Genomic DNA, 25,638 nt, shown 5'->3' with positions numbered 1-25,638 from the left:
TATATTTAAATTTTGATTCTGTAAATATCTATAAATGTAAAGATTAAATGTCAAGAATAAATCTCCTTAAGTTACACTGATAGAATATTCAGCCTTTAAAAGCCATGTGAAAAAAAGACGTGTGTTGATTCTCATGCTCAGCCAATGAAAAGGCCCAAATTGAGCATCGTGACATGACAACACAAAGCTTCTCTGATGTACAGTCGCTTCACATTTTTATAGCATTAAAGCCAATCTTTTTATGCCAATCACTGCTTTCCTTTAGGTAATACAAATCTAGTTATCTTTGTAAATCTACTGAAGCACTTTGACGGGTTGACAAATCTAACTTCTTCCCTTCCCTTTTCTGTTTTTAAAGTCCTTTTGTTGTTTTTTTCAAAGAGGCATTTAGCCTATACAAATACACTTAGTTCAGTAGCAAGAGTAAAAAGAAACAACTTCAGCAAACACTGGGATTTTATTTAAAATATGGTCAAATGTAATAGCCAGCCATAGATCTCCAGTGTAATCAGTATTCATAATTATGATATTTGACACCCTTTACCTTTACCTGCAGATTCTGTCCCTCCTGGAATGTTGCCTCACAAGCTCTTAACTGTGTAGTAGTTTGTATATTTCAAAATTACATACGAATACATAATCATGAGAAGATAAGCGCTGGTTCTCTCCCAGATGAAGGTGGTGTCTTTTTTGCACACTCCTCACTAGAATGAACCATAAAGATGAATGGATGGAAGGTTATGGAGGGATTGGACTTTACCCTGGTTTTCATGAAACCACTTTTGAATTATTTTATCAGCATTTAAAGGAACATTATCAGACTGGAATGGGAATGACTTGAGAGCACAGGGTTTGCATCATAGCCATTCATTTAGGCATTACCACACTGAGCAATCATCAGACCTGTCTGCCATGTCATTACAGATCGTCAGTGATTTTAGACATTGAGGGTTGAAGGTAACAATTGGCTTTGTCCATAAGTAAACGTGTATGAATGTAGAAACCTGACTCATCTGGCCACAGTACATTTATAAGCACTCTGCTCAAGGGTAATGGTTTTGTTCTCTTTACAACAGATTATGAGTCTTTGTGCATTGGCCTTGGTCAAGTGGTTCCAGTTTAGTCATAAACCACAGAGAGTCTTTTAATGTAACCAGAGTCAGTGAGTTGCTTATTTAATTCTGTGTTAGTTTTTGTGTGATTTAGCAGCCGCCCAATTAATGAGTTTTAACTCGAGACTATAATTGCTGCCAAACTAATGTAACTTAATATTTCAAATTTTACCGTCTTCAATTCATTTGATTCATTTGAAAATTGAAATGGGGACATGTTTTGTTACAAATATTTATATATATTTAAATGCTTCAAAGGTAAATTTCTCATTGACATGATGCTTGTTCTTGGCATGTTTTACCACAAGATGTCGCTGCGGCTTCACCTTTAATTCACTGAAAGATCTGTGCTTCAAAAGTGAATTTTACTTAGTTACTTTGATCATTTCACAGCAATTGCGTTTACTATTTTTTTTAAAGATAGGAAGGTAGAAAGAAAGGACTTTTCAGACTGTTTATTGGTGAATTAGTTTTTTTTTTCTGTAAGAAAATTCGAACTGTGAACATAATCCTGTTTAACGCGCGCGAGTGTATTTTGAACTGTGCTATGATCACTTAAAGGAATATAGTTTACGAATGTTAAATCATGTCATTATGTACTTATCCTATTGTTGTAGGGAAAATATCAGTGAGCATACGTTTACGATAGCCTATCGTTTTTACATTTTTATGCTGACATCTACAGCGTTTTCATTCTGTGGAACGAGCGACTAGCACATTCTTCAGAACGTCATATTTAGAACGACACGAGAGTGATAAATGGCACACGATCAAAACGTTATTAAGCTGCTATTTTATTATTATTATTATTTTATTTTTAAATTTTTTTTGCAAGTTTTCCATTAGCCTATTCTGTCATTTGCATCCAAACAAACACGAAGAAACACATCATAAAACACCAAAATAGTTAATCCCCGCTGAGACAGGTAGGGAATAATGACTAGCGTGATAGCACAGCTCAAAGCGAATGTGATTGGTGCTCCGCGCAGCATCAAGAGACCTGTGGCTCATCACTGGAGTACAGCGGGAGATTTCTTACAGAGACATAGAGCAGAACGCACGCTCCTTCTCCCTGCACGCGCACTTGTGTGGACGAATTAAGGCTTATTACTAAACCTGAAGCAAAGACAAGGAATCACTATGGATTGTTCTGAAGAGGTGCAGTCACTTTCCGATGAAGCCAGCACTCCCATCGAGTTGAAGAAAGGAATGTCAATATTTTTGGATGTGAGTATTTTAAAACATTTTTTTTTGAAACCTTGTCTGATTGTAATAACGAATTATTTTTGCTGAACGATAAAAGGAAATTGGAGACGTAAAATAACCTGTTGATAGATCTACAGTGCGGGTTTTGTGTTGAGTGTGCACTTGCAGATTGACAGATCATCATCACAATAGCTTTAAAACAGCTCAAGGTGCACGAGTTAATTTGCTTAATATTAATTATTAACATTTATTAGTTAACGTTTATTACTTAAGTTCCTAAGTTGCTTGCAGCTGATTAAATAGAAAGAAATATGTATAGAAATGTATGCCTATATGTATATATATATATATATATATATATATATATATATATATATATATATATGTGTGTGTCCAAATGAAGTTCTTAGCAATGCATATTACTAATCAAAAATTAAATTTTGTTATATTTAGAGTAGGAAACTTACAAAATGTCTTCATGGAACATGATCTTTACTTAATATCCTAATGATTTGTGGCATAAAAGAAAAATTTTGACCCATACAATGCATTTTTGGCTATTGCTACAAACATACCCATGCTTTTGTGGTCCAGGGTCACACACACACACACACGCACATATATATTTAATTAACTAAATTTAGTTGGATCTCAACGTAACTGATCTCAGGTCTTGATGTCTGGTGATGTGAGACTGACATTCTTCATAGATATTCATGTTATGCTATCATCATTTAGTCTGTTTGCAGTCATTATGCATAATGTTAATTAGCATATTATTAATTAGTCATTATGCATAGTTTATACACATTTGGTCATTAAATCTCTTTTCTGCGCTATAATGGATGTGGATCTTCTTTTACAACAAAGACACGCTCTAAAGAGCGCTTGTAAGTGTGGTTTTAGTTGCTAATTAAATTGTAGTGTGCTGTCTAAAGAGCTTCCCCTGAGACATGAGGTGTGTATTGTTAATTATCATACAGGAATAAGGAAGCAACGGTCCCTGACAGATTGGTGGCATAGTTTTTCACTCCTCTAAGGAGGAAGCTATATTCAGCATAGTCTTGGCATGCCTAGCAGAGGACCACATTTAGAGTGTGAATATTCTCACTGTGAATTGGGACTTTATTTAACAGACCACTACAGCGCGCCTGGGTGTTCAAAGTCAACATAGCCATCATCACTTTTTCTTTCATCTCTGCTCGTTTTAGGCCTCGACCTAAATAATTTACAGTGCTAGAGTCCCTTTACATGATCATCGCAGCATGAATTTTCCATGGCCCCTAGTTATTAACTGACATTGTCCTGTTTGCTTTCAGATATTGAGAAGAGCTGATAAAAACGGTAAGACATGCCTTCCTGTGCACTTGTTGTTCTCCTGCATAATAAAGTGTTTGTTTTAGTCTTGTACACATTACTCTAACTGTGCATCAATATGTTTGAATGGTTGTCCATTCCCAGTCTATGCTGTTGCTCTGTTGTCATGGAAACACTAGATGTCCATACGTTTTCTAATGTTAGTCAATATTTTAGTAGAGCGATACAAACAAATGTTACTGTGATCCTTCTTAACATCTCCTCTTATAGTTCAGTTTTAGCAGCCATGGAATTTTAAAAATAGCATTGATTGGATTTCTTATGTGAAGTTCAGTTCAGGTATTGTGAATTCTTTGAATTCTTTAGCATGCATACAATGATTTGTTGGTATAACTTAAAGTAACTGAAAGGGAAATATATACACAAATAACTGAGTAAGATTAAAATGATGTTCATTGTAAGTTTATGTAGCTGAATGGTGTGAATGTTAAGTTGTAATGTCTAATTGTGCATATTGAAACAAAATTCAAATTATAAAAAGTATTTGTATTAATATTACAATTATTAAAAAATATAATTGAATACATTTTATGATAGTTTAATCAGTCTAATTTAAATTACATTTTCTGTTAATCGTGTTGTGCAATGTAATTTAATTTTAAACTATTTTACAGTACATATATACAGTATGTACACACTATATTTTGAAGCATTTTTAATAAGTTCTGGCTCTGTAATATTGAATACTATCTTGTCAATCAATGCAATTTCACAGTCAAGTCAAGTCATTGTTATTTATATAGTGCTTTATGATACAGATTGCTTCAAAGCAGCTTCACAGTAATAAACATAAAAATAACATTAACAATGATGCAATTTCTTTTTCTGCAAATTTTCAATTTAAGCTGTAAAGTAGCTCTAAATAGACAATAGTGTCATCATTCAGCTTCAGTCCGTATTAATTCAGTTCTTTTCAAGCTAAAGTCGTCATTTAGCTCAAATCCAGTTCAATGTTGTTTCAGTTTGGTTAAAAAGTTGCAAAATCAAAATTTGATTTGACTATAAAGCAGCTCTTGAGAAGACGATAATACCATCATCCAGCTGAAGTCAAATTGATTATATTGCTAAATATTAAGTGTCTTTTAAACCCAGACTAAGCAAACAATAGTGAAATATTATTTAACATCACTGAATCAGCCTTAGTACATGAATTTATACAAACAAAACACATTTTTATTGGTTAAATTAGGTATAAATATCTCTTTATGGTAACAGTTGCAAGTTTTTCAGAGTATAATGTCAGGCACAAGGATTTCTGCAGACCTCTTTTCCTCTTCCTTATATTGTGTTCTTTCTAAGGCTCTTTCACTGCATTTTATTTCATATTGTATAATGGAGTATAGCACACGGCATGTGCAGCAGTACATTTATTCTATTTTGAGTATAGGCTGGCATGACTCACCTGTCACTGTTTATTTGAAAACCTCAGGGCGTCTGCGCCAACTAACACGAGCCCTCAGCCCTGTCGCAAACATTGTCTCACAGCATCTGTATGTTCATGTTTTCCCAAACACCTGAGATCTGACGTGCATGAGCTAAATTGGCATCGTCTGAAGGATGATGAACTTTGCTTGCTTTCTCTTTTATAGATTGAACACTTTAAGTCCTTTTTTAAATCTGAAATACTTTTATGAGTTAGGTTTGTTTTTGAAGGCAACTTTTTAACAACATTTTCCTCTCTGAAGATGATGGGAAGCTGTCCTTTGATGAGTTCAAAGCTTATTTCTCAGATGGTGTTCTGTCAGGAGATGAATTAAAGGAGCTCTTCCATACCATTGACACTCATAACACAAAGTAAGTATTGCTGCTTTCCATTCACATACACATATGACAAGGCATCATTTTGGGTTCCTCAGTGATTGAACGCACTGATTGAACCCTTTGGAGGTCTTATTCATTTCACTTTTGGTGTGAAAGGGCTTTTACATTTACAAAAATAGAACTTTTTTATTTTGAAACCACACAAGCAAGCCCAGCCCAGACGAGAAAAGATAACTCCAAAGTAACGTATGCACATAAGTAACACAATTAGTTACTTTTTTGTGCGGGAGTAATGCAATATTGTAATGCTTTACTTTTAAAAGTAACTTTCCCCAACACTGCCAGTGACCAGGAGTAAATGTTTGAATAAAACAGCAGATTTGTTGAATTGTTCTAGCTGACAGACTTCAATCCTTAGACATGTGATGATGCTGACATTTATACTTTTAGGAGAGAGAACATTATGTGAATAAATTACTTGTTAGCGGCTATTCAACACAAATCCAAAAAAGCATGAGCATCCCTCTGTGGGCATTGCTCCTTTTAATGCTTGCCAATTTAAACCGATCATTTTTTTTTTCTTTTCCCAGTATTTATTTATTGCTCCTAATTCATTTCAAATACAGTTTCTGAATGTCATTAATATATAAACTACCTATACATTATTCCATTAATAGTATTTCAATGGAAATGTATTCTAACTGTTAGTTACATGAGTCAAAAAAGTTAGTATCCTTAGCAGGATAAACTAAAATGAACAGCATTTCAAAACAAATTCTGTTAACTAATTTGAAGGATGCTATTGGATCAGTGAAGGTAAATCTCATATTATGCAGCTATGCCTTGCTTTAGAGAGAGCTTACAGCCGACTAGATACGCACTGCTTTGAGAATTAATATTGCAACAAAATTAAGTACAGAGTTAGTTGCAAACTAGTAGTTCTAGTAGTCTTTATGTGGACTTTACATTCCAGTTTATGTAAGAACTTACGAATGGCTGGTGAAAACCTACCCTGAAGAGGATCGAGTCCAAGTCAAGATCGAAACCTCGTTTCATATACCCTCTGATTCCAAGTTTTCAGGATCATTTCCAAGAGTTGATTCCAGACTAATTTTCTTGATTGATAAGAAAAAAGGATGAAGTCACATACCAGCACTATTCTTGCCATAGAAAGATATGATTAAAAATAATAACATTATATGCTAGCATGCATTTCTAAATTCAGATCATTCAAAGACTCACTCATCTCAAAGTTAACTAACTGATTTAACTGATTTCCACCTATATATTGGTGTTGCATTGAATGAATCTGTATTCTTTCTTTTTTCTTTTTTTTTGAGTCATAACATTTGACCCATTGGGCTGAATCAAAATCCTCAGTACTTGCTGTTATGGCTCTTCAGTTATTTGATAATTAGAGTAATGAACACAGTCAGTTTATCTGAGTTCACTTGATGCCTCTGAATCAATTAAAGAATCGATTCTTTTTGGAATCAACTCCTGCCCTACATACGAATAAACACTAAGGAGATTAAAACCCTAAATGGTGCCTCAAGTATCTCTTTATCATTTTTTACAACATTCTTGCTATTTTTCTTGCTGTATGATTTTGTCAACGCAGAGCTGGAAGCATTGACTTCAACCCAGCAGCCACTCTGTCCTAAAGATGTCATTACAGCGTCTGCTGTGAGTAACATCCAGTGAGGACGAGTGTGCGCTGTCTCTCAAACACGACACACTCCTGTCACACTGATCATGCTTCTGGCTTGTTAGACAAAGCCATGTCAATGGTCCGTGCTGATGTGTGTATTTGTGCGAGAGAGATAAAGAAGTTTGCTTTCTTCGGCTTTATTCTGAGTTTTTCTTGAATGAAAATGAAAGGGTTTAAAATTGTGCAGAAATAATGCAAGACATGCCAGAGGAAATATCTGAAGTGTTTTTTTTTTTGTTTTTTTTTTGTGGGGGGTGAAATATCAAACCTACATTTAAAGAGTTTACCCAAAAAATAAAAATTGTAGGCTATAAATATCCCAATATTTCACAATATGTAGTGATTAATGTAATCTGTGTAGCATATGTTATAAGGAGTAGATCTTCACCTCCTCACAGAATGATTCCATGTCACTTAAGTCATCTTGGTTTCCATAGCAGCAGCTCTCCTGGCTGCTACATGCTCTCTTTGTAGTAGGTGTTTGATGAGAATGCGCTTCTGATTTTATTTTCCATTCATTGTGTGGCTGGGCCGATTTGGTTTGATGTAGTATTTCAAAGAAAAAAATGCTTTCGTGTGCCAACATAATGGTCAGCTCTTCCCCTTAGCACAAGCATAATATTGTTTTGGGTCAAGCATCAATTATTCATTATGATATAGATAGTAATGAGTGTGAACATGTCCACAAAGTAACTATCCACTTGTTATACAATACATTTTACCTGAATTATGATCCCATATCCCATGTTATTTTTGTTTTGAGAACTATTAGTTATGTAAAATTAACCTGGTATATAAACACATTAAATATCCATATCCTTAGAGGTCATAATTCGGCATAGTTTGTAGAACTGGCAATCAATTGATTTGTAATAACTATTTTTAGTTATTAAACTATTTTGTGCAAATTTGTTACCGCATGATTCTCCACACACTACCAAAAAACAAAAAAACTACTACTACTGCTACTAAATAATTTGCTACACAAATTGTAGTGCATTTATCAGGCTAGTTCATTCATCAACCCTATTACCAATATTGTAAGAACAAACATTATCCTTTACTTGCAGCCATGTATTTTATTTATTTTTGTTTTTAAATCAGGATTTTTTTTAAACTGTATTTAGACACATTTAAGAGTTTAAGATGAGGGGTCCTGCATTTACTTTCAATATCTCAGACACTATTATATGTGTTTGATATGTCTTAGAAAATAATTTAAAGCATGACTTCAAGCATACTGACGGATGACAGAGGTCTTTATCTAAATATATCTGTTCCACCATCACAGATCAGATTGTCAGTATATGGATTATCGCAATTCATTGGTCACTGACAGAGAATCCTGGATGGAAGATTCCTTGAAAACATTTTCTCAGAAGAATTCATAAATCTTTCCTTGAAAGTGACCCAACCATTAAAATCTAATCTTTAGGTGTGAGAAGAGCTCAGGTTTTTCTTTATGTCTACACTGAAAAAATTCAACCCTCTAAAATTGAAAAGGCAGAAACTTAATGATAGTGATTTCATCCCATTTTAATGACAATTTCAATCCCTGTAGCCGTAATGCTTTAACTGGTGGAATTTTTAACCACTTTATTATCTGAGAGCGAACGATTATTTACTGTCCGTTACACTGAGGTCTATCTTTCTATGGTGTAATGTCTGGAGGAGCAGTTGGATATGATATGAGATAGTCAGTGTACAGCGGGTGCTTCTTAAGGCTTTATTGATGTGTTGTCTTTGTCTGTGTTTTGAAGGCTTTATCTCCTGCTACGAGGTCTAGCTCAGTCAGTTAACAGTTCAGCCAAAACGCAAAGTGACTATGTTTTATCCAGCAGGTCTAACAATAGTTATTTTTTGGTGTCCTTCCAGCCTTTAGAATCTAGACAACCATTGAATGCAGTCATTGCCTCCAGACAACTGCCAAATGCTGCAAATCTTCCACCCACTGTGCTGCAAAAAGGATTAAACTGTTAATCACTGTCACTCCGTGAAGCTAATGGAAATTGCGAAAGTAAAATAAAACACAAATTTTACCTTTCAGCCAATTTGCACGTTCCCATTCCTTATTACCATTACATTTTGAATCTTAGTGATATTTAATACAAAAGGTGAAATATGGATAAAAATACATTTAAATTATTCTATAAAATATTATATAAAAATGTTTAAAAGATCAATAATATTATAGAAAAATATTATATAAATATGTTATTTAGTTCCTCACCACTACATTTTTATAGTTTTTAACAAACAGAAAAATAAATATTTTGACACAACATTACATATTGTGTATTCAGATTTTTTTAGATTCTCATCCGGTAAGATGATGACTTTATCTCACGGCATTGAGCCTCTCATCAGAGCAGGGTAGAGACATGGACTTGTCAGTGGACTCAGTGTTTGCCTGGTGGGTGTTATTCAGGGTTAGAGATTAGCTGTCTAAATATGACCCTCTCTCATTAGACAAACATCAAAGTCCCAAAAGACCTGCCTTTGAGCAGGATGCTGTCTGCATAGCTTGAAATCAGCACAGAACATTAGATCACGTTTAGATGCAGCTCACACGTCTTTTAACATGTTGAACATTCATGTTGTGGAAAAGAAATGAACATGTCTGCTTATGGTCTGTTTACAGCAATGTGGACACGGATGAGCTGTGTGGTAAGAGTTCACACTTTTTATTACTATTATTTGATGAATTCAAACAGCATTTATTTGAGAGAGAAGTCTTTTGTAACATTATAAATGTCTTTACTGTCACTTTTGACTAATTTAATGCATCCTTGCCGAATAAAATTATTAATTAAATTTTTTTTTTTTATCTTTCTTACTCCATTATGAATGGAAGTGTATCACAGTTTCCATAAAAATATTAAGCAGCATGCTTTCAACATACTATAACCCGAATTCCGGAAATCTTGGGACGTTTTTTAAATTTGAATAAAATGAAAACTAAAAGAATTTCAAATCACATGAGCCAATATTTTATTCACAATAGAACATAGATAACATAACAAATGTTTAAAATGAGAAATTGTACAGTTTTATGCACAAAATGAGCTTATTTCAAATTTGATGCCTGCTACAGTTCCCAGAATAGTTGCGATGGGAGCATGTTTACCATGGTGTAGCATCTCCTCTTCTTTTCAAAACAGTTTGAAGAAGTCTGGGCATCGAGGTTATGAGTTTCTGGAGTTTTAGTGTTGGAATTTGGTCCCATTCTTGCCTGATATAGGTTTCCAGCTGCTTAAGAGTTCGTGGTGGTCTTTGACGTATTTTTCGTTTAATGATGCACCAAATGTTCTCTATAGGTGAAAGATCTGGACTGCAGGCACTCTTCTACGAAGCCATGTTGTTGTAATAGCTGCAGTATGTGGTTTTGCATTGTCCTGCTGAAATACACGTCTTCTGGAGGGGAGCATATGTTGCTCTAAAACCTTTATATACCTTTCAGCATTCATAGTGCCTTCCAAAACATGCAAGCTGCCCATACCGTATGCTCTTATGCACCCCCATACCATCAGAGATGCTGGCTTTTGAACTGAATGCTGATAACATGCTGGAAGGCCTCTTTAGCCCGGAGGACACGGCGTCCGTGATTTCCAACAAGAATGTCAAATTTGGACTCGTCTGACCATAGAACACTTTTCCACTTTGAAACAGTCCATTTTAAATGAGCCTTGGCCCACATGACACGATGGCGCTTCTGGACCATGTTCACATATGGCTTCCTTTTTGCATGATAGAGCTTTAGTTGGCATCTGCAGATGGCACGGTGGATTGTTTACCGACAGTGGTTTCTGGGCCCATTTAGTAATGTCAATGACAGAATCATGCCGATGAGTGATGCAGTGCCGTCTGAGGGCCCGAAGACCACGGGCATCAACAAAGGTCTTCGGCCTTGTCCCTTACGCACAGAGATTTCTCCAGTTTCTCTGAAACTTTTGACGATGTTATGCACTGTAGATGATGAGATTTGCAAAGCCTTTGCAATTTGACGTTGAGGAACGTTGTTTTTAAAGTATTCCACAATCTTTTTACGCACTCTTTCACAGATTGGAGAGCCTCTGCCCATCTTTACTTCTGAGAGACTCTGCCTCTCTAAGACATCCCTTTTAGAGCTAATCATGTTACAGACCTGATGTCAATTAACTTAATTAGTGGCTAGATGTTCTCCCTGCTGAATCTTTTCAAAACATTTTTGTTGCCCCCATGCCAACTTTTTTGAGACCTGTAGCAGGCATCAAATTTGAAATGAGCTCATTTAGTGGATAAAAGTATACAATTTCTCAGTTTAAACATTTGTTATGTTCTCTATGTTCTATTGTGAATAAAATATTGGCTCATGTGATTTGAAAGTCTTCTAGTTTTCATTTTATTCAAATTTAATTCGGGTTGTAATAATAATAAGAAATGTTTCTTGAGCAGCAAATCAGCATATTAGAATAATTTCTGAAGGATCATGTGACACTGAAAACTGGAGTAATGATGCTGAAAATCAGCTTTGCATCACAGAAATAAATTCCATTTTAAAATGTATTAAAATAAAAAACATTTATCTTATATTGTAATAATATTTCACAATATTACTCTTTTTACTGTATTTTTGATCAATTAAATGCAGCCTTGATAAGCATCAGATTACTTAAAAACATTAAAAAGAAACCTACCAATCCCAATAAATAAAGGGAAGAAAGTAACTTATAAAAAAAGCAGTAAAATATTACAATGAAAAGTGCAAACATCAAGTATATTTTGCATTAGATAAATACAATGTATATACATATTTTACAGTAGGTTTCAAATGATTGTATTCAACTTTGAAAATATATTCTTATTCTATGCTAATGCATATAATTATTTCCTTTATATCAAATGATGTTTGAAATGTGTTTTTGTGAAGATATTGTTGCATTTATTTTAATATTTTAAATAGTCTTTCTTTCTTTTAGAATACTTCTCTCAGCATCTTGGAGAATATGAAAATGTCCTCGCTGCCTTGGAAGACCTGAATGTATCCATACTGAAAGCCATGGACAAAACCAAGAAGGTGAGTTGCCTTCTTATGCCTTGTTTAACAAATGGACTTAATCTCAATTACATACTTGACTGAAACCACGTCTATGAGAAAAGATTGAAAATAATTCCTTATCTAATGTATGTCTGGCCATCCTCCGACTGAAAGCGATGTTAGCTGCGTATTTGAACATATGTAACCTTTGTATATTTATGTGGCTGCAGCCATTTGTTTTAACTCTCAGCATTTGTGAGTAGGCGGTAGATAGACGCGATACCTGTAAGCACTTAAATTGGTATTCTGCATGCATTCCTGGAGGCTGTCAGTGTCTTATCTTAATCACACGCAGCATGTTCTCTGGCCCCTAATGCAGCCGTTAGGAGTGTAATTTTCTCTGAGTCGTAATAAAGCTGTTCACGCCGTGCACTGTGAGAGCTCTGAGAGTGGATGAAGATGGATCTGATCTAGTTCAGACTCACACCTGTCTGACACACACAGCCGTGCTGCTGCCCACAACCTGTCTGTCCTCAACATGCTGCGGGAGAGATGAAGCTGTTTGATCTCAATATGATAAAGTGCTTTATTCATTTTTCATTATTAATGTCGGTTTATTGATGAAGAATCAAAATCAGACTATTCTCAAAATCAAACAATTATGTGGCTACAAACTACAGTCTAAAACATTTTGTGTTTCTCACACAAAGAAAATTGACTGTTTTTTAAAGAACTTACAAATTAGTATTCTCTGCAGTATACTCATGGTTCTTCACTCAAGGTTACACTGAAGTTTGAAATAGCTAATTAGAATACCAATAAAAAATTTTTTTAGTGAATTGTTGGCCTTCTGGAAAGTATGTTCATTTACTGTATATGTACTCAATACTTGGTAGGGGCTCCTTTTGCTTTAATTACTGCCTCAATTTGGCATGGCATGGAGCTGATCAGTTTGTGGCACTGCTGAGGTGGTATGGAAGCCCAGGTTTCTTTGATAGCAGCCTTCAGCTCATCTGCATTGTTGGGTCTGGTGTCTCTCATCTTCCTCTTGACAATACTCCATAGATTCTCCTGTCCAGTTCTTTTTCTCCACAGCCCAGGTAAGATGCTTCTGACGTCGTCTCTGCTTCAGAAGTGGCTTGGTAGCCCTTTTCCTGAAGACGTCTGAGCGTGGTGACTCTTGATGCACTGACTCCAGCTTCAGTTCTCTCCTTGTGAAGCTCTCACAAGTGTTTGAATCGGCTTTGCTTGACTGTATTCTCAAGCTTGCGGTCATCCCTGTTGCTTGTGCACCTTTCCCTACCCAAATTCTTCCTTCCAGTCAACTTTGCATTTAATATGCTTTGATACAGCACTCTGTAAACAGCCACACCTTTCAGTAATGACCTTCTGTGACTTACCCTCTTTGTGGAGGGCGTCAATGTTCCTCTTCTGGATCATTGCCAAGTCAGCAGTCTTCTCCATTATTGTGATTTCAAAGAACAAGAGATACCCAGAATTTATACTGTAGGGATGGTCATTAATTGAAACTCAAATATAAATATTCTAATATTTTGAGATACTGATTTTTGACTTTCATGAGCTGTAAGCTCTAATCATCAAAATTAAAACAAAAAAACTTTTGAAATGTTTTACTTTACATGCAATGAATCTAAAATATATGAAAATTTCACTTTTTGAAAAAACTTACAAGAAAAAATGAACTTTTTCACGACATTCTAATTTATTGAGATGCACCTGTATGTGCTACAAACCATGCAAGAAAGTTGATTCTCATTTGTTTATTTATTAAACAATTTTTTGACACTTTGTTATTCTTCTAGTTATTTACCTATAGCAGCCAATGAAATGAAAATCTCACAAATTGACAGAAAATAGGTTACTTCTGCATATAAAAATAGGGTGGATAGTGATACACGGTGACAGAAACATTTTTATCACATTACAATGGTACTTTCTAAAAACTACACTACTTTTTTACACTACTAACTACTGTCACATACTGAAAAATGTATATAAAGTTAAACGTGCCGAAACTTTAGGGTTGTTACTTCCCAACACTGGCCTCAATTTCCATCAAATGTTCATAGATAAAAATTTAATTTAATAATCTTGAATGTTTAAGCTATGATTTGTGGACAATAATTCATATTTGTTAATATGTGATTGTCACAGCAATTAACTTCAATAAATTACTATAATGATCTTGGTTATTGCACCACAATAATTATTATCTTTAAAACAGTTTGTATATTAGACACATGAATAACATATAAAAAAACACATAAAAGAGATTTTAATACACTGCATCTCTCATGTAAAACATAGGATGATCTGCTCACAGATGCATTGATTGAGTTATTGGCTGCAGTCTTACTAATATAGATGTGCAGTGTTGTTGGTGGTTATCAGCACTGACATTCTGTTCAGAACAGCGGCGTTTATCGCGCTGAGCGTCTGATGTGTAATGGGCACAGTCCACACTGACCATCAGAGGAGCGCGCAGGTACGAGCTGCATGGTTCAGTTCCCGCCGAGCCATTTAACCGAGACTGTCTGCTGCCTCGTACAGATAATGAATTAGCCAAGCGCTGACTCCAGGCCCAGCAGACATGCCACTTAATGCATGTGAGCGTCTCAGAAATGGAGTCGTCGGCATGAAGGGCAGTGCTGTGTCATTTCATCATGCCGCTTGATTAGTGAGGCAGACAGAGGAAGTGAAACACGATTAATGAGTTCAATGGCACTTTTTTGTGAAAGACTACTGGCATTTGCTTCTGTGTTTTATTGTACATCCTTAAACCTTCAGCATTACTGTGAGCAAAAGAGTGGTAAAAACAAATCCTCACACTGAGATGTGGCAGTCTGCTAAAGATGATGAGAGAGAGGTGCAAATTGTGATTGATTGTTTTATCATTGCATGGTTTAAAGGTTTAGGTAAGACAGATGCTGTCTTTGTTCAGACAGAATTTCTTTTTGATTTGATACTGTTTTGCAATGTTCAAAGAGCATGAGGAAAAACACACTACTCATTTAGAGGCAAGAGACCAGTTCTCAATATTAAACCTCAAAGATAGGAACAGTGCAAGATGGAAAAGAACATCGTTTGAATGCCTATGTTTAAAATATTTAAACGATTGTGTACCTCCACTGGCTATAATTTACAGCAGTATCCACTAATCATATATGTATGTAAGGCAAAACAATATAGGTATTAAAGCACAAAATAAATAAAAAAGGGCAGTAATATTGTGAAATGTTATTACCATTAAAAATAAATGTGTTTATTTGAATATGTTTTAAAATTTAATTTATTACTGTGATGCAAAGCTGAATTTTCAGCATCATTACTCCAGTCTTCAAGGTCACATGATCCTTGCCACTCAAGAAACATTTCTTATTATTATCAATGTTGAAAAAAGTTGTGCTGCTTAAATTATTATCATTTTTTTGGACACTGTGATACATTTTTTTTTTTCAGGATTAAAAATAAATAAATAAATATAAAATAGAAAAATATATAAAATATAAAAACAGCATTTATTTGAAATGCGAGTCATATCATTTGAAACACTGATGAATTTGCAATGAAATTGTTGTTTTACCACATTTAAAATGTACAGTTCCCTGTCTGTCGGTTACTACGAGTTATGTCGTGACGACATTAGGGGATTCACTTGGGAGCCCCAATCATCTCTGACTTTAAGAGAAAACGTCAATGAATATTGGCTAGTGGATTTTGCATACATGAGCCACTCCCTGTGCCCAGTATAAATAGGCGACAGGTGCATCCACTCATCAGATTTTTGCTTCGGAGCCGAGTGGATGAACATGTTGATCTCCACAAATCCATTCATCATTTGTCTGGAAGCTGTTCTGGTTGACGTAACGGTGTTAACAGCGGTGTCCCTGTCTGCAGCGATTCCCTGAGCACTTCAACTAAAAGAGCAGATTTTCTAAATGAGCAAATCACGGTCAGTTCGCATCTTTTTAAAGACACCGTTCCGGCCGAGTCCTCTTGGTTGGGCAATCGTCCTCTGAGGATGAAGATTCGGCGGGGGTGCCTCCCTCAGGTGTCGGACCCAGAGCTGACGGCCATGCTTTCCCAGGCCGTCGTGAGCATCGGGCTGGAGGCGTGCACACTTCCCAGTCCCGAGCCCTCGCGGCGAGATTATTGGCTCCTCAGCACGGGCTGTGGCTTGCGACCACACCCTGCCCTGGTTCCTTTCTTCCCGAGGAGCTGATGAAGTTGTGGACGGCCCCTTTTTATGGCCAGAAGCAGCTCGTCTGCCTCCCCCATCCTCGCTACCCTCGATGGCGGGGTGGCTAGGGGGGTACGTTGACATTCTCCAGGTGGAGAGTGCAGTTGCGGTGCACCTATGCCTGCAAAACACCGCCACTTGGAGGAATCGTCCTCGTCTCCCGTACAAAGCCTTTGAAGCTCTCGCGGCCAAACCTTACAGCGCTGCGGGCCAAGCCGCCTCTGCTCTGCGTGCCATGGCTATCCTGCGAGTACACCAAGCCAAGGCATTAAAATGCACGAGGGTAGTACCAACCTGAGGTTGAAGCAGGAACTGCGCTCGGCGACTGCCCTCGCCCCACGGACGACGGAAGTCACAGCGCAGTCCCTCAAGAAGGCAATGTCCACACTTGTGGTCCAAGAGCGCCATCTATGTCTCAGCCTTGCTGAGAGGAGCGATGTCGACAAAGTGCGCTTTCTCTGCGTTCTTGTCTCTCAGGCTGACGCCAGGCCCAGTACTAGCGTTAGCTCGCCCGGGTCTCCGGTCAGCCCCTGTATCTCCCCATGTCACCTCCCTATGGGCAGGATGTGGCCTCTGTAGCGCCTTATCTGGAAGGCTTGCTTCCCCATCATTACTGCCGAGCTGTAACAACAAATAGGAAAGGCTTGAAGCAATCTTTCGTTGAAAGTCGAAATCCCTTCAAAATTCTGTGGTGAAAGGAACAGCGGCTTGGATATCTCCAGCAGTGATGTACTCACCTGTGGTCCCTGCGGGTACCAAGGTCAGCGAATTTGCGCTGGGGCGATGGGAAGGTTACGACCTTTACATGGCATTTGTCTGTCACGCGCTTGCTTGTAAACATTTGCAATGCCATAAGGTTGTGATGGGGTTCAGGTTGTGGCGCTTTCCATGGACCCCTAATGACGTCACAACATAACTCGTAGTGACCGACAGATAGGGAACGTCTCGGTTACGTATGTAACTCCTTATGGGTAGAACGGAGACGTTATTTTCCCATGCCACAATCTTGAACCATTGCTGGGTGCCAGGGACACGTTCTCGGTTCCTCCGCGGAAAACCTGATGAGTGGATGCACCTATTTATACCCGTGGGCACGGGGAGTGGCTCAGGTATGCAAAATCCACTAGCCAATATTCATTGGCGTTTTCTCTTAAAGTCAGAGATGATTGGGGTTCCCAAGTGAATCCCCTAATGTCGTCACGACATAGCGTCTCCGTTCCCTCCATCAGGAAACGAGGGTTACATACGTAACCGAGACATTCTCTTTTGAGAAAATGGACGACAATTTTGCTAACACACACATTGAGTATTTATAATTTATTTGCTTATTTATTCATATAAAGAAAAGGGCAAGGTCTTTTGTACCTGAACCGATTTCTTGTTTTAGTAGGAAATCTGTTCACAATGGAAAGAAAACTATGCATGTCCATATTTGAAGGGATAGTTCACCCAAAATTGAAAATTCTGTCATTAATTAATCACCCTAATGTCGTTCCAAACCCGTAAGACCTTCATTCATGTTCAGAACACAAAATAATATATTTTTGATGAAATCCTAGTGCTTTCTAAAACTCTATAGACAGCAATGCAACTACAGTGTTCAAGGCCCAGAAAGGTAATAAGGACATCATTAAAATAGTCCATATGACATCGCTACGAGAATACTTTTTGTGCACATAGAAAACGGAAATAATGTAATAAGTGGCCAAATCATGCTAATCACACTCTGACTTGTGGTTGAGAAAAAGCAAGGTATTAACAAAGATATTTTCTTTGATCTCTCTCTTCACACCACTTGATAATGTGTGCATCTCTATTGCATGAGCTCCATTAATCATCAGCAACAACAGATAGTGATGCTGTATGGCAACAAATAGCGTTGTGCTTATTGCATAAGGCCACGAGTGGGTGGGCAAACCAGCTGCTGTGATGCATGTGGTCTCTGCCCTCGGGACAGGACTCTATAAACAGCAACCACACTTATGAACATCATACTGTGAGCTCTCATATCATCCAGCCAATATCTCTTGCCTTCAGGTGGAGCCATGACAGATTTATAGCTCAAATATTAACAATATTGTTTTTATATAGGTGATTTTATCTCCAAATGTTTTCATAAGAATGACATCTTTGTAACATGATTCGCTTACCTTATAGTCTCTCATTTACAGGATCACACATCAGCTTCAAATTTATGTAACAGCTTGTCATTAAAAACAATGGAATATTATTTATTCATGTTTTTATTGGTTGACTTATTTTAAAAAGGGCATTAAATATGTCTACGCAGAGCAAAATGAATTTGCATGCATTATTGTCACAATCACTATGATTATTCTGAAGAATTTAATTGTGGTCTATGAGGTATCATTTGCATGCTGCAGACACTTTGTATTGATTGTCTGAATGTGTGTTTACGTGATACGTGATTGGCTGCTGTGTAAAATGTTGGCCTCAAGCACTGACACTGGAAGAAAAGATTGGTGATGTTTGCTGCTTGTTAAACAGCGTCAGGTTATGCAGGTTTTGGTTGCAGTGATTCATGCCGAGTTTATTGTAAACGTCTGTGTGTTTGACCCATTTTGTAAATACACATGTGTTGGTGGATCTGTTGGATTTGTGACTGTCAACATCTTGAGCAAGTTCATAATAGACGTGTCGTGCAGCACCTGTTTCATAACTGGATGCTCAGAAGAATTATGTGTGCTGTTAGCTGAGGGATGTTCTCGGCTTTAATAATGGCTTTTCTTTCTGACAGAACACGGTTGCTTTGGCGTGCAACATAATTATAGAGGCGGCTGTTGATTCCTAATGTTGAATAAGCGACGTACCATGTGCAAATAACATACCCATGCAGCACTGCCTTTGAGACTGCGGATGTGAAACAAAATCTCATTTAAAAAGATAAAAGAGGCTGAATGAATGCCATGATGCATGAACTATTTCAGTCATGTACATGGATTGCAAGTATGTGGAAATAACGCTTAGCGTAGAGTGAAATGTTTAGGTTTAGGTAGTTGTATTAGCTTGTGCCATGGTCTGTCTGAATACTGGATTCTGATTGGCTGGCAGGTGTTGATTAAATTCGTTGAACTGCACAGGTAGTTCCAGGTCAGTTTAATCACGTTCCATATTAATGCGCTTCCTATAAACATTGGTAACCATAGTAACATACAGTTACAGTTGAATAGTAATACAGACAAAAATAACCGTCATTTTTATCGTTCCGGTCAAATATTGCAGCGCAAATATTAACATCTTTAATATGTGAATGGTGGCAAATGACCATGGCATAAACGGGATAATCAACGGCTAGCTGTGCATTAAACGATTCAAATCGTTTAATGCACAGCTAGCCGTTGATTATCCCTTACTTGGCTCAGATGCATTCATTCAGCTGTCTGGGTGCAAAAACCTACACTGAGATTTTTGATTTTATCTATTATAATTTCTTTGGGACTGTCGCTTTAAATCCTGCCACTGTGAATTAATGTTACTTTTTTACTGTTAATAAGATTTATATAAAAATTATACAGCACTGTATATCCGTTCAAATGTTGGGGTCAGTAGGATTTTTTTCTTTTATTCTTCAAGGATGCATTAAATTGAACAAAAGTGAAAGTAAAGACATTAATAAAGTTACAAAATATGTCCATTTCTAATAAATGCTGTACTTTAGAACTTTATATTTATCAAAGTATCCTGAAAAAAAAAAAAAAATTTATATATTAGTTTCCTTGAAAATATTAAGCAATAAAACTGTTTTCAACATTGATAGTAATAAATGAGCAGCAAATCATCATATTAGAATAATTTCTGAAGGATCATGTGACACTGAAAACTGGAGTAATGATGCTGAAAACTTTGAGTTAAATTGAGTTTTAAAATATAATAGAAAATGCTTATTTGAAATTGTAATAATATTTCACAATATTACAGTTTTTACTGTTCTTTAATTAAATAAATGCAGCTTTGGTGAGCATAAGAGATCTTGCTGACTTCAACCTTTTGAATGGTAGTGTATAATAATTATTTTATGTTGTTGTTATATAATTTAAAAAAATAAATATTTATCTATATTACACACACAAACACACATATATATAAATATAAAATATATCTATTATATAAATGTATAAAATTATAAAATACACAAAAATAAAATGATAAAATAATCCTTCGTTCATATTTTAGTGCTACTGAAAGGCCAGTGTATTTTAATGAAGCCTTTGTCTTTAATCTGCAGGACTATCAGGAGGCCACGCATCTGGAGCAGTTTGTGACACGATTCCTGTTGAAGGAGACCACCAGTCAGCTGCAGTCTCTCCAGAGCTCTCTGGAGTGTGCCATGGAGACCACAGCCGAACAGACCCGGCAGGAGAGGCAAGCCACGCTTACATTTCTTTTTTAAGCATACAGTTTCCACCGTACATGTGGAGTGAGCAGGAGATGAGTGCATTTTCAATTTATTGTCTTCGGAAGCTGAACATCAGGCTCTTTCAGGGGATTGCCTGTGACAGCAGAGCAGAACAAGCAGTGATATTATCATAACATTGAGAAATGTTTGACTTAATACAAATCAAATATTACAGTATTTAATTCAGATTTGAAATGCTGTTTGGGTGCTTTCATTATAGCTAGACTGTGACAAGATTAATGATGAAATATTCAAAAGACACTGTATGTACGTATATGTTGGACATTGCCAATAAAGTATGCATTCTTCCAAATCTAATCATACTTACACTTCTAAAAAAAATTGGAATAATTACATTTTTATGTTTTATGTAAAAATCTCTTATGCTCACCAAGACTGCATTTATTTGATAAAAATACAGTAAAACCGTAATTGTCAGGAATATGGACTGTCTGTGTGTGTTTTGCTCCCATTGATCTAGTTTTCCCTCGTGTGTAACCATATTTGGTTATCTTCCTGTTCCGATTGTGTTTCATTGATTTCAGGTGTGTCTCGTCTTCTTCTCGTTTAGTTGTATATTTAAGAGTGTCCTGTTCTATTGTCCCTCATCTGGTGTTATACGTCAATTGGTGCTATGTGTGTGTCTCCTGCGTGCCCTGTTTTCCCTGTGTTTTGGATTATTAAAGACTCTTGTGTTATGTAACTCCTATGTTTCCTCGCTCCTCACAGTAGCAATTGTGACAGTAATATTGTGAAATATTATTACAATTAAAAATAATTGTTTTCTATTTAAATATATTTTAAAATGTAATTTATTCCTGTGATGCAAAGCCGAATTTTCAGCATCATTACTCCAGTCTTCAGTGCCACATCACATGATCCTTCAGAAATCATTCTAATATGCTGATTTGCTTCTCAAGAAACATTTTTATTATTATCAATGCTTGGAACAGTTGTGCTGCTTAATATTTTTGTGAAAACCACGATACACTACTATTCAAAAGTCCAAGGTATATTTTTTAAATGAAAGTAATACATACTTTAATTCAGCAAAGACTGAAAAATATTTTCAACATTGATAATAATGAGGGCCATTATCAATAATTCAATACCAATAATAATTTGGCAGCAAATTAGCATATTAGAATGATTTCTGAAGGATCGTGTGACTGAGGACTGGAGTGATGATGCCATCATAGGAACGACTTAAATTTTAAAACAATTAAATAGAAAAGGTTATTTTAAACTGTAATAATAATTCACAATATTTTACTGTATTTCTGATCAAATAAATCAGACTTGGTGAGCATAAGAGACTTCTTTCAAAATCATTAAAGCATCTTAATTATTCCTAGCCTTTGGTCGGTAGTGTATGTGATGACTTTATTGACTGTGTACTAAAAGCAATCACACACTCCCAAAGCATCAAACCTCTAGCATTTTTAGTGATATTGAGTGGATTTCTTCTGCACCAGTGGACATGTAGTCTCCACAGATCTAAACATACACTGCTGAAAATGCACGTAGACAGCAATTGTGCATTCACACGAGCAAAAAGGGATTCTTTGCACAGCCATGCTTGGTATTGAATATCTAGAGCATCAGTGGCATTAATTGTTAATAGACCAGGTGACCAGCAGACCATTGACCCAGGCCTTTGTTTTTGTGCAGAAAGGGGACGGATGCCAGTTTAAACTGTCACCAAATCAACAGAACGTGTGTTGTGCTTGATTAGCAGCTCGTTTTGAGCTCACAGCATCTCTGACTCACTGCATTTGTGTGTCGAGGAGGGTCTGCTGCATGGTCCATCGTGGGGGTCAGCAGCTCCTTATAGAGCGCAGAATTTAGAATACAAAATGAGCTGTTTTGTTCCAGCACCTGGATGATTGCATGCTAGAGAGCTCTGCGTGCCTGAGACCGTATATGCATGTGTGTATGTGTGTGTGTGTGTGTGTGCGCCACAACGTGCCCACTACCTCTCCTCCCTCTCAGTGTGTAGCAGCTGTGCTTCTCCGCTCACCTTATGATCTCAAGAAAATTAGCTACAGCAGCTGGCCTAAAGAAATGAAGGATGCTGAGGTTTAAATGGAAGTACTTCCTTTTCTTTTTCTGTCTGTTCTTAAAACCACTCTGGCTCTCATATAGCCAGTCACATCCTAATTAATTGGTAAATTTAAATTACCTGATTTTCGCCACTGCGGGCGATACGGTGTGTCTAACTTAATAACTATGCACCACTGAAATATACAGCATTTATTGCAGTTATTAGTAAAAACAGAGGCGATTATAGACACTATTTAGGGGGCTTCTTCTTCTTCAAAAAAAGAAATTTATATACATATATATTAATGTTCATCAGAATAAAATTCATACAGGTTTGGAACATTTTAAGGGTGAGTAATTGATGACAAGTGTTTTCAGTTTTGAGTGAACTATCCCTTTAATTTTGTTACATTAAGTTTTATCTTCCCTCTTTTCAGAGACGGACTCTTCATGGTATTTATTTATTTATTTATAGGACTGTCATAAAATATAGGTTATGATGTACTGTAGGAATCTACAATAAATTCCCATTTGTTAACATTAGTTAAATATATTAGATAACGAGAATGAAAATATAACAATACTTTATTGCATTTATTAATCCTATAGTATTATTTTTAAAATTAAAAATGTTATCTGTTAGCATTAGTTAATGCACTGTAAACTAACATGATTTTTTTTTTTTTTACTGATTTTTTATTTTACTTTATTTTATTAACCAACATTTGCAAAGTTTAAAAAAATGCAGAATCGTTAGTTAGCTAATGCGTTAATTAATGTTAACAAAAGAGACCTTATTGAAAAGTGTTACCAAAATATGTTTTTCGTAATTTTACATACTTTACCAAATTGAACGTGCTTGTTTGATGTTAAATCATCAGATTAATTTATGTTTAATCAATTAAGAGATTAATCATGATTTTTATAGTTTTGATTTTATAGTACAAATTTAGTACAAAAACATTTGAAATGATTTCACATTGGAAACATGTCTTTATATCTCAGTGGCATTGGCTTTGGCTCGATGTCTCCATCTCTCAGTCCTCACAAGTCATTTTCAGTCAGCCTATCACAGATCTTGACGTTGCTAATACAGCTGTACCAAGTCTGCAGCCTCACTCACAATCCCATGAGCACACTCGAAATATCTCCACTCCTGCCATGCCAAGTCCCCTCTGACCTTTATCTCGGTTGGATGAGTTTTGACAGAGCACATATTTACACAGTTAAAGGGATAGTTCACCAAATATGAAAACTCATCATCTTGTCATCACAAACCCTTTTTTTCTTTCTTCCATAGAAAACAAATGGAGATGCAATGCAGTATGTTCACGCTGCTCTGTTAAATATTGGCGTAAATAAGGTGTTCTTGTTACAGTGTAATTATACATTTAAGTACTGTGTAATATTAATTAACTATATGTACTTACTATACGGTTAGGGTATAGCTTAGGGTTACTTGCATGTAACTATGCAAAATTGTGCCTTAATAAAGTGTTACCAGGGACTTTTAGTTACATTTAATTGCAATTATAATCTAGTCCTTTGCTGTACTTTAGAATGTTAGAATAAGTGTACTTTTTAAAGGGATAGTTCACCCAAAAATGAAATTTCTGTCATTAATTACACACCCTCATGTCGTTCCAATCCCGTAAAACCTCCGTTCACCTTCGAATCACAAATTAAGATATTTTCTTTGCACACAAAAAGTATAAGAGAAGCGTTAGCTTTCTCCTCTTACATTCCATGTAAGAATAAAATCATACAGGGTTTGGAACAACATGAGGGTGAATAAATGATGACAGAATTTCCATTTTTGAGTGAACCATCCCTTTAAGGAGGGTTTCATCATTTTGTCAAGCACAGAGCAAACCTGTGCATGTCTTCACATGGCTACACACGCGTAACCTCTTATGTCACCATGCTTTTGTGTCACAGATGACAGTGTGGAGTTTCATAACATTAGTGTTTTTTTGAAAGTGTATACACATTTTGAGCCTAAAGGCTTTGAGATGGCGAGGCCTGGCATTATACGGCCAGCTCATTGTGTGCTGGTCAGGGTGGATTGATTCCCACTGCGTTAGATGTGCAGAAAGTGGCTGGTGGCCAGAACAAATTGAAATAGCGTGGTCCATTCTCTATTCCGTCTGAAGCGCCGAGTCAGGCTCTCTGAGCAGCAGCACCGCACACAGGGATGAAACAGGGGAGATGAGCTGAAATCTGAATCCCGAGCTCACAGGCGCGCTCACCCCATTCACAGCACTGCTTTCATCTATGTGTGCGAAGCAGACCATTACCAGCTATTAGGAAGAAGCACTGTTGCTGATATACCTCCATTTTTGTTTTTCACACTGCATCATTTCCATATAATTTCCTGTATAAGAAGAGGCTGGTCTCTGGAGAACAGTTTGTTGCGTTTGTCAGTTCAGATCCATGGGTTCCTGCAGGTGTGTGGATGTGATTCCAGCTGAGTTTTAATCACCTGTGTGGCTCTAGCTGATTCATTTGCTGCTGATTTCAGTGTGCTGATGCAGTTGTGAGCCATTTTTAACCACGGAGGGTAAGCTTCCCTCAGGACGTGCGTTGTGCAACAGTGTCTTTAGGGATAATGAGCAACCAACCAAGCCTTCATTTTGACACCTGCCTGCCTACATTTATTTCATTGTCTCAAGAGTTAAAAGATGCAGCATTCCTCTGCCGCTCGAGAACAGCTGAACAATAGATATAATTAGA

At 36.5% G+C, this 25,638-nt stretch overlaps 1 protein-coding gene across 1 annotated transcript in view; it reads left to right on the top strand.

Moving 5' to 3' along the window:
- Nucleotides 1-255: 255 nt before the first annotated feature.
- The window catches only part of necab1 (N-terminal EF-hand calcium binding protein 1), a 35,827-nt gene continuing 10,444 nt past the window's right edge, over nucleotides 256-25,638 (top strand). Inside the window, exons 1-6 of the mRNA XM_058753377.1 lie at nucleotides 256-2,339; nucleotides 3,638-3,662; nucleotides 5,381-5,489; nucleotides 9,809-9,834; nucleotides 12,126-12,223; nucleotides 20,692-20,828. Of these exons, the coding sequence (XP_058609360.1) occupies nucleotides 2,253-2,339; nucleotides 3,638-3,662; nucleotides 5,381-5,489; nucleotides 9,809-9,834; nucleotides 12,126-12,223; nucleotides 20,692-20,828 (482 nt within the window). The 5' untranslated portion in view covers nucleotides 256-2,252. The remainder of the gene's footprint in view (nucleotides 2,340-3,637; nucleotides 3,663-5,380; nucleotides 5,490-9,808; nucleotides 9,835-12,125; nucleotides 12,224-20,691; nucleotides 20,829-25,638) is intronic.

The sequence above is a fragment of the Onychostoma macrolepis genome, chromosome 19 (assembly GCF_012432095.1).
Source record: "Onychostoma macrolepis isolate SWU-2019 chromosome 19, ASM1243209v1, whole genome shotgun sequence".
In the NCBI taxonomy this organism is placed as follows: domain Eukaryota; kingdom Metazoa; phylum Chordata; class Actinopteri; order Cypriniformes; family Cyprinidae; genus Onychostoma; species Onychostoma macrolepis.
Note: the sequence above shows the minus strand (reverse complement) of the source record. Positions and strands in the feature narration are given on the sequence as shown.